This window comes from Aptenodytes patagonicus, chromosome 1, assembly GCF_965638725.1.
Source record: "Aptenodytes patagonicus chromosome 1, bAptPat1.pri.cur, whole genome shotgun sequence".
Lineage (NCBI taxonomy): Eukaryota > Metazoa > Chordata > Aves > Sphenisciformes > Spheniscidae > Aptenodytes > Aptenodytes patagonicus.
Genome location: NC_134949.1, coordinates 54,119,139 through 54,134,743, shown reverse-complemented (window position 1 = coordinate 54,134,743; position 15,605 = coordinate 54,119,139). Strand labels below are relative to the sequence as shown.

The 15,605-nt window shown below is 39.2% G+C and overlaps 1 protein-coding gene across 4 annotated transcripts in view; it reads right to left on the bottom strand.

Annotated features, from left to right (window-relative positions):
• The window catches only part of NR1H4 (nuclear receptor subfamily 1 group H member 4), a 42,296-nt gene that overhangs the window by 6,332 nt on the left and 20,359 nt on the right, over nucleotides 1–15,605 (bottom strand). For 2 of the 4 annotated variants that reach the window (XM_076335422.1, XM_076335441.1), the window contains 5 exons: nucleotides 13,422–13,574; nucleotides 9,666–9,799; nucleotides 9,047–9,145; nucleotides 7,847–7,946; nucleotides 5,288–5,434 (listed from right to left, as the gene is read on the bottom strand). In XM_076335422.1, the coding sequence (XP_076191537.1) occupies nucleotides 5,288–5,434; nucleotides 7,847–7,946; nucleotides 9,047–9,145; nucleotides 9,666–9,799; nucleotides 13,422–13,574 (633 nt within the window). The remainder of the gene's footprint in view (nucleotides 1–5,287; nucleotides 5,435–7,846; nucleotides 7,947–9,046; nucleotides 9,146–9,665; nucleotides 9,800–13,421; nucleotides 13,575–15,605) is intronic. The other 2 variants (XM_076335428.1, XM_076335434.1) reach the window with 2 other exon arrangements.

Sequence of the window (15,605 nt, the reverse complement as noted above, 5' to 3'; positions counted from 1 at the left end):
GTGCCAAGGAGAACTCACAGTCAGAATAGCAAAAACCCATCTTCTCAAAAGCAATCAATAGGACCACTGTGAAGCCATCATAGCAAGCAAAGAAACCTTAGTTAAAAAACCCCCCAAAAACAACAACAAACAAACCAAACCTGCAAGGAGGATGCAAATGACATTGCCACATACCATCCTTTGGCAGTGGCCTGAGTGCCTGCAGTCAGGAGGGAAGTGCGGTCTGGCACACAGCAGCAGCATCTGCACTGCCTTGAGCTAGTCTTCATAGGTTGAGTCTATTTAAATAAGTTTTTGGCCTGGAGAGGCACACTTATGCAGAAGAAAAGAGGTTGGGTCCTCTGACATCTGTTCTTGTTTTCATGGCTATAAATTAACTCTACAGATACGATTTAAACACTTTTATCGATTTTATTTGTAATTCAGGAGCATGGCACTGGCTAACTCAGCGTGGTAGATTGTGCAGTACTGCGTACGAGCAGAAAAGCTCTTTCTTATACTCTGTAATTTAAAGTGGTCTTAATTTCTAAATATTTTGGGCAGCGTGCCAGTTTTGGGTCGAGTCACAGGATGGTAAGTGTCTCCTTCCGTGTGGATGCATATGACCATTTGGAGGGTTAGACACCTATGATTTGCAGGTATGTTTAGAAACAAGGGGCTAGATAGTGGCCAGGTTGCTCTCTCTTAGATTTAGATTATTTGGACTCAGCTGTGAAGATAATTTCATTTTGTTTCTCTGCACAAACCCCAGCACAATGGGGTTTTGAAGCACCACTGTTACTCAGTACTAATAATCAAATAATAAAAGCCAAAGGCAGCGGAAGTGACTAGGTATCCATTGTTCTGGTGCCAAATTTTGCCCTTGGTTGCAGGAGGCTCTTGTCCAAATCAATGGGAACTTTGTATCCTGCATTCAAGGGCAAAAGGTGGCCTCTTGCCAGTGCTTTGAAATTGTGGCTATTTCTTTTTTTCCTTGGATCTCACCGTACTTCAGCACCTGTAACCCATCCAGGAAGAAAACAGTATATGTCACAATGTCAGGTGTCCTGCTGCCAACTGAAAATTTGGGTGCAGATTCTTCCATTTCTGTCCATATCAGATAGTATCTTATTCCCTGATACTGAAATTAGTAGAACTGCTCTGTAGAATAAAATGATGAAATAAAAATCTATGGCTCTTCATGACTGCTGAAAGCAGCTGTCCTTATGAAAACAAGCTATAAATGCTCACTGAGAAAACATTCAGTATTTCAGCACTGTTTTTAAAAATATTGTACTGCTAGATAATGGGGAGAGTTTGCTTTCAAAATAACAGAAAGAAAGTAAGCATTAAATTACTAGGATGTCAGCCTTTCACAGAATGAATCAATCAGTCACAACCTGGTGTATGCGTAGTGAAGCATCAAATAAGATGAGTAAGTGGCACAAGCTCTCATTAACATTAAATAAAACGTCTGTATTTCTCATTAAGTCTCAATATTAGAGTAAGTAGGAGAGGATTTCGGTCTTAGGAGCAGCTAATGAAAGAATTTCCATAACACCTTGTGGAGAAAGACCATAAGGGCACAAACAAAGGCAGTCACTGAGATGCACCAGGACTTGAGCAATATGCTCAAGCTGAGAAATAAAAATACACTTCATCAGCATGAGAATAAAAACGAAGGCTGCTGATGCTCAAAGGTCATCACCACCAGATCTCTGGCTTTTTTATCAGGAAAAAAAAAAAATCCGTTCCGTACAATCAGACTGGGGAAGGCATAAATATTAATAGATGAGAGCAGCTTCCAAGCGGACATGGTGGCAGGTGACAGAAGTCTGGACAGCTTGTGACTTTTAGGCAGGATCCCCACCCCCGATTTTATGGATACAGACATCAAGGCTTGACAATAGGACTTACGTGACATTCAGACAATTGTCTGCACCTAAAAATATAGGGACAGAAGTTCTGACTAGCAGCAATAATTTATGGCTGATGGCCTGACAGTGTTTAGGACCTCACTAGGAGCCATGAATAATCATGCTTCTTCTTCTTCATTCATTACCTATAAATTTAATTTCTAAACTCTTACTCAGCTATCGCTGCATTTCCTCTGCTGCTCTCTATTGTACTTGCAGGGTGTTTCAGTTTGCTGCATTTAGTCTTGTTTTTCAGTGAGATGTATGCAAAAAAAAAAAAAAGTCCCTATCTCCAAATTTATGTGTAATTCTCATGGGTTTTCTTCTTTATTTGACTTGGGTTTAATCTCTTCTGGCCATTTTATCTCCTAGACCAGTCTATAACATGATAATGGCCAGCTGCAGTTTCTAGTAGCATGTGTCCTTACTGGTTAAGGCTGGAAGAGGCTGCGTAAGTTTCTATCCTAATAGCACATTTAGTACAGGCTATTATTCAACCTAGAGTCCTGGTGTTGAGTCCTATGACATGCAGGGCTGTGAACTGCATATTTAATATTTTTGAAAGCTCTATCTGTAAGCAATGGTAACAGAAGGGTTTGGATGCCTGCCTTTCATTTTGTTTAAACTCAGGACACCTGAAAATCACCATGATGTAAACCACAAAAATGAGATGTTTCAGTAGTAGGTATTTTCCAAAAATTATTCAATTTGCCTAAATGTGTAATTCTGGAATTTATCATAAACTAAGACAAAACGTGCAGAAAAATGGCACCAATGCGAGCTCTTAAAGTCAAAACAAAAAAACTCTGGTAGCTTCTGTGAGGACAAACAGGTTTCCTATGAAAATTCAGTGAACACTGAGAAATACACTTGGGAAGCACGAGAGAGTCAAACCTACCTAGTAAAAACCCTTCCTCTTACAAACCAATCTGCCTGCGTTTTTGGTGCAAAGGAAGTGATAGCACTACCTGACAGGCAGTTACCAGTACTGAAAACATAGGCAGAGGGGCATTTAAAAAACACATCTAAGCTTTTTCATGCAAGGGACATTGCCAGGTTGACAGATATGCTCTAACATGCAGCAGTGTCAGTCCAAAATGAGAGAGACTGGAAATTTTGAGTGACTTCTGGGTCTGTGCAGTAGCACTAACAGTTAAATAGCATCGGTAGCAGCAATTAAGTTAACACTGCTACAAATGCAAAGATTTACAAGCTGCTTTTGTTGTTTGCTGTCACAGCCCCATTAAGTGCAGCCAAGGAAAATGTGTTTAAGTAGGCTTGAATTTGCACAGAGTGGAGAAATAAAATACATGGAAAAGGGTATTTTGTCCTGTACTCTGGCTGGTAAGGGAAGGAAGGAATACAGCCAGCAGCAAGTAAGCTGGATAACACATTATTCTCCTGTAATATAGGAAGGGAACAATTCTAGCAGCAGTATTTCCTCTTATGTCTCCAACTTTATCCTGCCTTGAAGGAAAATATTTTTGAGAGCCTTTTCCAAGAGCAATAAGACATATATATGTGTATGTACACACACACACACATGTTCCATTTCTTGCACACTATTCAGCCCAGGTTTTGTTCTGATTCAGAACTCATTTTTAATTTACCTTAGTCTTTCCTGCCCCCCCCAGAAAAAAAGAATTGCAGGAAATCTTCATTTGGAATAAGTAATACCACATTTGAAACCATTACTTGTCTTGGAACTTTTCTCTACACAAAATGTAATTTTTTAAAATCTATTTCATGACAGGAAAATAATATTACTTCCAGATACAATGTCATATTCCAGCTAGTCATGTTATAGTATGAAATGCTATCTTTAAGTCTAGTACTAGCTTGCAAAAAAGTGATATTGCATCTCATCTGGACTCAATAGTTGCAGAGAATGAACAGGATATTTTAAAATTATGAGCAAGAAAAAAAAATATTGATATGACATAATAGCTTATGTAGTGTTCTGGATCAAAGTATTTCCTGCTTCTGCTTTTTATGAACAGTTGACACCTTGAACAAGAAGGTTGATACTGACTGTATAGATTAGAGGAGCAGAAGCTTTCAGTAATCAGGTGTTCATATGGATTCATTTCTCTAAGACCTATTTTAATCAAAAAATTAGGTTATATTCTAGTAGAAAAATCTCTTAATGAAGACATTTGGATCCATGACAACTCATTACAGTTTCCAGGAAATATCTCTGGCCTTCTTGGCATACTTCTCTGGCTGCAGAACCTGGACCAGAAGCCATCTATATAACTCTCAAAGTCACCGTTTCCAGTCCCACAAACAGTAGCCTCTTAAAATAAATCAAAATGAAAGAAATATAAAAAACTACAAAATATAAACCTAGAATTGAGTGTGCTAAGCCAAACTAAATACATACCTTCAGCAAGTGAGTTATTCTCATGTTTCCTAGCTTCTTTTCAGGGTTTCAAATATATAAGTATTCGCCTAATTTTGCTTTCATCAGTAGTACCTTCACATTACTGATTTTAAGAGTTTCAGAACTGAGTTCAAGCCCATTTCTATGACTAGTATTGAGGTTAAATGTTATCCTATCTCTTCTCCTTCTGACCATTAAAAAGGAAGGCCAGAAGCCCGTGTCAAAGCACTCTCTCTGACTATAGACAGACCCTCTGATTCAGAATTTTTGTTACATTTGAACTTTGAGTGATAGGTAGCTGAGGGATGGATAAAGTTTGCTGGTCAATACGGAAAAGGGCAAAACATTCAGTATTGCATCAGTGGAACACAAAGAATACATAACAGTGCAAAACATGACTTTTTGTGCTTTAAGGAACAAACAATATCCAGCCCTGTTTGGCTTTTTGTAATTATTAACATTTATCTCTAGAACCAGTGGAATTTGTCATAGCCACTGAATGTTTGGTGGACCTTAAGAAGCAGAAAACATACTGAGAATATGCCATGTTTATAATTCTTCTATGCACCTTGTGCAGTGTGATTCAGTTTTACCAAATTGACCCTAAGAATATGTGTTTCCCTACAGTCATCTCCAGTAACATACATCTTTTTTTTTCTTTCTTTCTCATAGTGATTGCATATGAAAGCATAAATATTGATATTTTATATGAATAATTTGAAATGGTGGTACTTCATTATTCTTTAATGCTTGTAATTTGAGACTTGCACTGGGTTTATTTGATATAGCGTCATTCATAATACTTGCAAGGTATTTACAAATAAACCTTTACCTTATGACCTTTAGACTCAAGGCTGAGTTAGACTTGTTCTAGTTAATATAAAGAACAACATTCAGATAAACCTGTTTCAATGCTAGCACACAGTTTTACTAGCTTTTCAAGGGCAAAATACTGACACAGAAGTGCAATGGTGTGGTTTGTTTTTTCCTTGTTAAACAAGATACTTACCACTATTGCGAATTCTTTCTTCTAAAAGGACAGTATGTCCTGTAGGAAGTTTCCTACTGAAGATCTCAGCTGAACGGAGGAACATGGCTTCTACTGCGGAGCCCTTCAGCAAAGCGATCTGATCTTCATGATCAAGGGTTTGGAAGCCTGGGGAGACATTAGAGAGAAGTAAGGCACCAACAGAAAAGTCCCTGCTACTTTCTGCCTTGAAGTTCTTACACGTGAGGTGCCACACATCTCTGTAACCTTGATGCTGATCTCAGTAGGGTTGCCAAGTGCTGCAGAAATTGAAACCCAGATTCCAGAAAATGACACAGATTTTATTCTTACTGAAGTTTGAGAATTAGACTTATGTTTCAGTGTTCATGGTACTTTAAGAGGAACATGATAAGCAAAATTTAGTGGCGTAGCACAACCAATAGTGGAGACTTTGTCTAGCCTGATGGCACTGCCTAACATCTTCTGCCATGTTTCCACCAGAACTCTCTATATAACTCTCCCTCTGCCATGCTGCTTTCAGCTCTTCCTGTGCTCTGATGGCAAAAATCAGCATTTGAAGCATCTAATTTTAAATATTTCACCTTGCATTTGGACTAAGATACGACTTTACATAAAGGCTTCTTGCTGTGTTTTAAATATGTGCTTCTCTCATTGGAAGGGAAGGACTCTAAAACTCACTGAAGAAATCAGAAGGAATTTGGTAACTTGTGTGAATACAGAGCTGCTCCTCTGAAGAAGAACAGGGAGCTGAAGATCATGGGAAACTCTCCTCATACTTGCCAATGCAGGTACCTACCTTGTACCCACCCCCTTCTGTGGGAAGCACAGAAAAAGGTAATGTAGAGAATGAAACAAAAAGGTGATAAATCCTGCAGGATGTACTCTAAGTCAACACTGAAAATAGCAGATTATTCAATTACAAAGCTCCTCCCTTCGTCTTTCTCAACATAAACTGAACAGCAGGACCTGGATCTTTTTCTGTACTTCTGACTAAGACCCCTTTGCCTTTTCCTCAGTATAAGACCACCTGGATTGCAGAAGTCTGGTAGGGTTTTTTTTTCCCCCGTTACGAAACAACCATCGAGTTTCTAGCTCATAGCTTCACTCCCTGTTAGGTGTGGATGTGCATGCATAACCCTGTGCTTGAGCAGTGATTGCGTTCAGCCAGAGTGGCACTGTCCTGGTTTTGGCAGGAATAGAATTAATTTCCTTCCTAGTAGCTGGTACAGTGCTGTCTTTTGGATTTAGGATGAGAACAAAGTTGATAACACACCGATGTTTTAGTTGCTGCTAAGTAGTGCTTACACCAGTCAAGGACTTTTCAGCTCCCCATGCTCTACCAACTGAGAAGGCTGGAGGTGCACAAGAAGCTGGGAGGGGGCACAGCCAGGACAGCTGACCCAAACTGGCCCAAGGGACATTCCATACCATGTGACATCATGCTCAGTACATAAACTGGGGAAAGCTGGCCCGGGGGGGGCCACTGGTTGGGGACTGGCTGGGCATCGGTCGGCGGGTGGTGAGCAATTGCATTGTGCATCACTTGCTTTGTGTATTATTATTATTATTATCATTATTATTACTACATTATTATTATTATTATTGCTATTATTATTTTATTTCAATTATTAAACTGTTTTTATCTCAACCCACGAGTTTTTCTCACTTCTACTCTTCCAATTCTCTTCCCCATCCCACCAGTTGCCGACTGAAGTTAAACCATAACAGTCCTATAGCAAATGAAATTATTTCTTTTGTTCCATTAAGGAGCAGTGTTAGCATCTTTCCGCTGACATTGCTGTACCCCTTTGCTTAATTTGTGCTCCATTCATTTCCTGCGAGCCAGTATCCCAGTTAGCATAAAAAAAATATGGTTACAACTGCAGTGCTAGGCTTTGAAGCAAGCCTGTAACACACAGAGAAAGGGTCAATATCATGGGAATACTAGGAAAATACTGTTTTCATACAGCTAAGCATTACTTGTCTTACAAGGAACCTGTACCATGCCCAGTGTTCACTCTTGAGGAAACATCAACTTGAGAGTCAAAAAAATACTAATGACAAACTCAGGTTTTCAGTGCTTGTCCATAACACACCCTGCAAGGACCATAACGATTGGTGCCATCAACTAGGGAAAGTTCTTGTTTAGGACTCACAATTCAGTGGATGCCATGACCTAGAGGCTTTGCTAGAAAGGCAGCAAAGCCAGTGAAGCAGAGTCTGGCAAGTGTTAGTGGTAATTTAGAGGCAGGCTATTTGGCATTGCAGTGATATATGAAAGTAAAATCTCTCTAGAGACACAACCCCTTCTCTGAGTGTTTTGTTTGTCAGTAGGTAAAGAGTGCCACATCTCAGAGTGGGAGAGTTTGAATTATTCAACGTATTATTCCTCAGAGCACAAAGCTCCTTTTCTTTAGACAGTGTCTGAAGAATGCGTATGTGTCAGAGGAGGAGGCATTTTTATATAGTCTTCAAAACATACACAACAATCGCCAAATGGCAACTGAAAGGCATGTAAGCTTTGCAATAACAAAATTTGCCCCAACACACTGGATATACCTGGTAGTTTTTTAGTGAATTCCACAAGAACCTGCACATGACTGGTAGCCATTTCTGTTAAAATCAGAAAATTTCCTTCAGCACTGAATTCCTCGTGTAACTGTTAAAAATCAAACCAAACAAAATCTGTTAATATTCATTGTCACTTCACACTTGAGAGCATAAAATACAAGAATTATTAGACTGGATCAGGCAAGAGGTTCACCTAACCCTGTGATTTGTCTCCAATGGTTGTCAAAAACAGGTATTTTGGAAGGTGACGTAAGAATTAAAAGAAGTAGACAGTGTCCTTTCCTCTGGAATATCTGTCTCACTTTCAGTGCCGTATCTAGCAATCAATGATTTAGGCACTTCCTGAGCTAGAAGTTCTATGTGTACCATAACATTTAACCAAAAGCCTTGTTATCCATGAATCAGTCTATTTCTTTTTTTAATATATTTTTGGTTTTGACCTCCACTGCCTCCCATGGAAATAAGTTCCACAAGTTAGTTATGGGTTATTCAACCCTCCCCCTGCAAGTGTCTTCCTTTTAGTTTTCAAAGTTGATGACTTCTTAGGAAGTAATTTTCTACAGTTGTTTTGGTTTGGTGGTTTTTTTAAGATTGAACATGACAGTTTTGTTTAAAAAAAAAAAGAAATCTCCTTTTAAACCCTTTTTCCCTCTTCTTCCTGTTCCCCAACCTTTTTCCATCCTACTGTGAAAACTGAGAGCTCTTAAAGGGAAAATGGAATTTCTAGAAGGTAGAGAGGAAAAGGAAAGAAGAGGGGATGAAACAAAAATCCAAACCTTGAAAATGTTGGGAATCTGGGTTCAAAAAAATGAAATATTTTCAAGCTTCCAGGCTGGCATCTTTATAGAAAGGAAGCTTGGCTGCAAGTCAAACTCAAATCACTGCCTATGCTGACAATGCGAAAAACAAAGCTCCAATCAGCAAAGGTTAGATTTGAGCATAAAAGTGTATTTCCAGAGTTGAAAGCTTTTTCTTGGCCTTAAAGTTTGATAAACAAATATGTGGTCTAACTGTTGACTGAATGGGAGAGATTCTGCCCCCCTTGCATCATGTTTTAACTGTAAGCTTTTACCCATAGTTTGCTCTGCTACTTACTACACCTACTTATGCTGAGTACAAATATTTTCTGCTGTGTAATCCTCAGCTTCATCATCTGCATCTCAAAAGTGAATTCATCAATGTACTTACTAGTTTTTTTGACACCTCCTGTGGTATTTGTTGTTTACTGTATGAATCCATGATGTAATCAAGAAGGTTCTGCTGTTCTGGGGTAAATTCTACTTTCTCCTATACTGGCAAAAAAAAAGCCCATCATGAAATGCAGTCATAGAAATGATCCAGCATCTCTTGCTTTAGGCAAAAGCTATACATCTATTTCTCACACTTGGAGACCAAGCAGAAAAGAGGTTTGCTTGTCACTGAGATTTGTGTAGAAGTGTACAGAAGAGAGGTGTATAATGCTTCTAAACTGTGTGAGTTTGTGTGGTTTATTATTAGAAATAAGGAAATGTTTAGCAAAAAACTAGGTATGCTCAAACTTTAATATCGCACCTCACCGTATGTGATATATACCTGACGTATCACAGAAAAAATACTTCATGGATTTTATGGATGCTTTACTGAGTTTTGACTAAAAATATCAAACCTACTTCTATACTCAAGGTATTCCCTTGAGTTGGTGGGAGATGGAGTTTTAATTAATACAGACAGCTCCAGAGAGTTTGCAAGTACTCTATATTCACTGTACTAGCCACATTTAGCTCAAACATCACCACTACTGTATGAACTATTACAAGAATTTTCTTACCCTATATATTTTAGTTGTAGATGTCACTTGTTTCATGTCATGGCCTTCGTTGTCTTCGCTGACTGTCTGATCTGGGGGCTGTTTCACATTTTTCCGTAGCCTCTTTGACTTGCATTGTATTTCTGTTAACAGACCTAGAACATGTAATACAACAGATAGCAATTGGATTTATGTATGCCTTAGGCACTGAATAGGTGCATAAACACGCCCATGAAAGCCCTTTACATTAACAAACCCACTTACCTGTGCAGATCATTTCCTGAACATGTCGTTATCTTTGGATGTGAGTCTAATGAGACATACTAAGTACACACTGATGAGTAGTCTAGCCCAGCAGGAGCCCATCTGCAGAGCAAAACGGTTCTGGTAACCCAGCATCCACACAGTGTATGTGTCGGGGTCTCACTTTGGACCAGCTCTAATCTGGTCTTACAGACAGAAAACCCACTAATGATGGGAGTGCGCTGGAGTGTGTCTAGTTCAGTTTCATCCAAAAGAAAACCCCTTCATGTGCTTCAACACCTGAACTGAAGTGCAATAAATGGGGTCAATGGGAAGACTGTCATCAAAAGTGTGCTCCTCATCCAATCCAAAACAGTAATTGAGGTGCAGCTAGCTGTTCTTACACAAAGAGCAGTGAATGTTTTCAATAATCTTTAAGCAATATTATGGCTGTAGTCCAGAATCTTTGCACAGAAAGCCCTCTCAGAAGAGAGGACTCCAGGGCTGTAGCCATTACAGTGTCACCATACAGATAGACCAACAGCTGAAAATGTAGGCTCAGAAGTAACTCAGGCTGGCAAATGTACCTGAAAAATGTATTTATTTAAAATGTTACCAAGTTGGTCTTGCTATTTTGCATTACATTTGTATTAGAGGACTGAATAAAGCCCTGGTTTTACTGTAGAGTTTCATTTGCCCTAATGAAAGGATTTTTGCATTTGTCGTTTTTCTTTTTTTTGTTCTAGACTACATTTCAGTACCTTGAACCATAGAGCATTCTTGTGTGGATGTCATAAAAACTAGCAATTTGCTTGTGCTAACAAAAGAAAGGGACAATAGGTACCCTACACAACCTGTGGAAGACAGCCAGAAAGCACAAACGAAAAAGTAAACAGCTAAGTATTCATCTAAAAATAAACCTTTCAGCACAGGACTTTTTTTCTTTCTTTTTCCTTTTCTTTTTTTTTTGAGCTTCTTTCAAGTATCCTTCCCATTCTTCACCTTTGAAAATGCAGAGCAGGAAAAGAGGCTCATTCAGTGAGTATATGATAGTGGAGGAAGATACCATGAAAACAGTGAATTTCATTGTGAATGTCTTTAATTTCCTGTTTAAGCACTATATAAAATAACCTACCTGAACTGCTGAGAGAAGAGGAAATTTACATTATTAAAATAAGACCTGCAAATAATACCTTGAAAGAGGGGAATAGAAATGATGGAGATAATAATTGGTATCAAGCCATGTAATTTGTGCTGCCACACAGCATCATAGATTTCTTTTTCTAAATTATTCAGTGCATCCTTTGGCGCTGTTAATGGGCTTGTACTGTTTTCCACCAGCTTAGGATCTGGTCTACTACCTTCCTAGGGAAAATTTGATTTACATTTGCCTTAAGCAGTAAGACAGATTTTTCTTATGCTTCTTGTTACTGAGTAGTACCTTGACATCTTATTATGACTCCATTTAAGTTAGCTGGAAAACTCACATGAGAGACAGGACTTTGCATTTTACCTCAGAGATAGCTAGGTTTCAATGGGTATTAAATGGGTATTACCTTCCAGGAAGAGTGGCAGAACCTGGGTCTTCCCTAGGTAGACATTTCACCCAAGAAACTTGCAGTTTATATCAAAACCACAGCAAATGACTGAAATTGATGGCTAGTAATTTTGATCTCTCTGTGGTTTGTATATAAAGGGCAGGATTAGGATTGTTGAGTAGCCGTGCCATAAATGTTTATAAGGCTTTACCTCCTTCTTCAGAGGGAAAAAAGAATCCACAGAGCTTGCAATTACAGTCCTACAAAATGAGTAAGTGAAACAAAGTTCAAGGTAACCTTTTATTTCCTAGTAATTTTTTTTTTTCCCCCCACATAAATGCTCTGTACTAGTAGAAGCTTCATGTTTTACTGTCCTGGATTGCCTTGAACTAAAAGCAATTATACAGCACACTCCTACTTAAAAACCATTACACAGTACCTTGCCAAACATCCTCATTGCAGTGCATTAGAGCATGGTTATGGTTAAGTCATGAGCAACACAAGATACCCAGTGTTTCCATTGCAGAGAGAGAGTCAGATGGCAGTGGCACTTGCTGGCTTTTATTTCACATATGCCAGTTTGTGAAAACGATAGGCCAGTTTAAAAGTTTCATGTGGGCGCAGCCAGTATTATTTACATTGACCTATTTGTTTCAGTGATAGGTTGTTTTTTTGTTGTACTGAGTCACTCAGGCTATTTTGAACCCTCAAAATTTTGGAACAATGGATCTGGGATCAGCACCACAGGGGAGTTATTTTCCTTTGACACTTAGGGACACATTGAGTGCTGTCATCAAGTGGTGGTGTCTGCTCATATATTTACATATTGCACATGAATATGTCATATCTCAGGATCTTTGTAGCCTGTTCAATTTGCAGAATGAAAGATTAATTACATTATGCAGGCAATGCATTCCAAATATTGATGGAGCTTATTGTTTTCCACAAAACCAACAGTTAATATAGCATCTTCTGATCAGATAGAGGGATAGAAGTATATTAAAAATTCCAAGTAGATTAATTTCCTGTATGAACCTAAATTGGTTTCACACATACGTGTATGCTAAAATGATTGGAGCCATCAAGAAAAATAAATTGTAGCCCTGTTCATGAAAGGCAGAAGAGCAGCTGTTTACAGACTATTTTCAGGAGCAAGCTTGCAAAAATAATGGATTGGCCAACATTTTACTCAAAATGATCTTTAAATGTGTTTAAAGTTGCACTCCAATATCCCTGTTGTTCTAAGTTAATCAATGTGAAGCTCAATGAAGTTTATCAGCTGTCAGTCTGAATAGCATATTCGCTTTAATATGAAACATTATAAAGACCATCAGCTTCATTTCTGGAGACGGTTCTACCTATGTGCCTATATGCAAGGCAGGAAAATCTGTAGCACCATGAAAAAAGCTAATGAGACTATAAAAAAGGGCTAGCCTTTAGCAGGCTTTGCCTGACTGCTGGGTGAGGTCTGGGAATGTACACTCAGCAAGTCCACAGAAACTTCCTGCTAGCGGCAGTCCTCTTTTCTCGAAAATGACATTGTTTGAATGCCAAAGTTTGGACTTTGCTAGCAAGAACTTGACAGGGAGAGCCCCAGAAAGAGTAGCAAAGGGAAGCACCAGGACTTTCCTGCTCTGGCTTCCACAACACTGCTAATGCCTCACTCCTGGGGAGTCTCCCGTAGATTTGCTTCCCCTGACTGTTTTCCTTCCCGCTCAAGCAGACTAATGGCTGCATTCTAGTGTAGGACAGCCCTTCCTTCACTGTTTGCTCAGCTCTTATACCCTTGTGTCCCTGACCACCAACTAAATCCTGTTGCTTATAAGTGTATTTGCCTTTTTCAACAGGATTTGATGCACAGGCACGGCATCATCTTTAATGCGCCTTCCACCTGCCACATGACATCTTTTATAGCTTTATTATTAAAACCAACTCAATTAAACAAATACAGTATTTGATTTGTTCTCTGCACACTCTGACTATATGATGCAAATACCTGTATACATACATTCAGCCAACATGCCCATTTGCTTGCATTTCCTTAGGCGGCACTCCTGGCATTTTCTCCTCATGTACATGTCCATCTCACAGTTGCCTCCATTTTTACACTTGTATACTGCGTTTTTTGTGATGCTTCTTCTGAAGAACCCTGCACAACACAGCAGTGACATAGATAAAAGAAAACACTCAAAGAAGCAAAGTAGTCAAGTTGAAGAGCGCCTCCATCTCCATTGGGTTTTCTGAATGACACATGTTCTGCTGCACTGCGAGTTTCTTTCAGTGCCTGGATGACTATATTCTTGGTATTTGTACTGAGAATAGTGTCAAAGTAATATAATTTAATAAATCAACAGGATAAATCATGTGCCCAAACATTAGACATTAGCCCAAAGTAAGGTCCTGGAATGTTGGGAAAATTCAGAACCATAGCTGAAACCTGCTGGGAGCAGGCTGAGCACCAGCACTAGAGCTTCTATTTGTATTTGCCATACAAATAGCCAGCGAAAAAAATACGAGTCTGTTAAGTCTCGTGAGGTACAGGATTCACAGAAAGAGAGTTGAGTAGCTCATCACAGTTCCCTCAGCTCCTGGGAGCTGCAGAAGCTCCACGTACTGGTCTGCTTGCCCACCCCCAGGTTTAATAAGGAAGCTGCATCATATCTGCCTATTGTACGTGTGGCCTCCTCCCCTGTTTGTAGGATACTCCAGCCTCATTCACTAAATACTGTCCACCTGATGAGTTAAGCAGTCACCTAATTTCACCTGCGCAGGCAGTTATACTGGTATCATCACTGGATTTGCTCCAAAATTGCACAGTGATGACTGCAAACAGCAACTGGTCCAAGAAATCGAGAGGACCTTTCCTCAGTCTGTCCAAATCTCCTATTTGGCTGCTGCCTATCACACCTCTGAGAATAGCATTGTGGGCAAAACGTGGAGTGCTCAAGATATGAAATGTAATTGAATAAAAGAGTCATCACAAAACAACAGGGTCTTTGCTGCCAATCATGACTTGAATGTTTCCTGAATTTTTAGTGTGACTCACTGTGCCATCACAATCTCTTTACATTGTCCTTCGCAGGGCAGAGACTATTTAGCATTAACTACAGAGGGAATTAACTCTCTCTGGCATAGGAGGGAAGCTCAGTTCTCCTCCCCATCTGAGGGCAGGTTTCTGAAACAGACTCCTGGGACCTTCTGCTGGCACATCACTGATTTATAGTGTACTTCAAACTAGAGCTCTGCGTAAATTTACATTAACCAGAGCTATTCACAATCCTTTTGCTTTCTCATTGCCACTGGCTGGCACAATAAAACCACCATCATTTTCCAGCCTGGCACTTTGATGAACTAAGAGAGGCATCAGATAAGACCCAGTCTCCCATACTCAAATCACAGGGAAAATTCAGATGTGAATCTGAATTGTTGTCCATTGCAGGATTTGTCTGTGTGTTTTCAGAATGCATTGAGCTAAGATACCATCCCACTGAATCTAAGCGAGAAAACAGATGACATGATGATTTTGCCATTGTCAGATGACAACTTCCCAACTTTGGCCCATGTTTTTATAATTGCATAATCTCTTCCAAGCACCCGCGTGTAGCTACCAGTAAAACAATTCCGCTATCTGGTCACAAAAAAATCTGGCATTTCTTTGAATCTGCTGTATTTCCTGCTTGAAATCTCTTCCATGCTGTCTGTTTTACTGGCTTCTTTTCAGATAAATACACTTGACTGGCATCAGTCTCTTTTGAAATGCAGATTGCTTAGAACCTCCAGCAGCCCCAGGCATTATTTTTATTCATTATTCACGTGGTGTTTAATACATTACCATTTACTAGTCAGGGAAGGGAGAAAAAGGCCTGGATTTAAGCTGTAGGTTCTCGACGTCAGTTAAAGGCAACTGCATCTGCTTTACATAATTTATAAATTTTATTTGTTAAATTTAAATCCTGTAATTCATAACACATTAATTAGTAGTAAATGTTGAAAAGTTCTGCACAAATATTTATGATGTTCTAAGTCTGATTGATGACTTTAATCACTCACTCTGTCCACAAGGTGTGTGTTTGCTTTTTCATGGAAGAGCAAGGAAAAAGAGCTTTAGTAAATGAAATTTTTAGAAGTATGTAAGAATGTGAAGGACGAATGCAAAACTAGGGATGCAAAAAGATAGGAG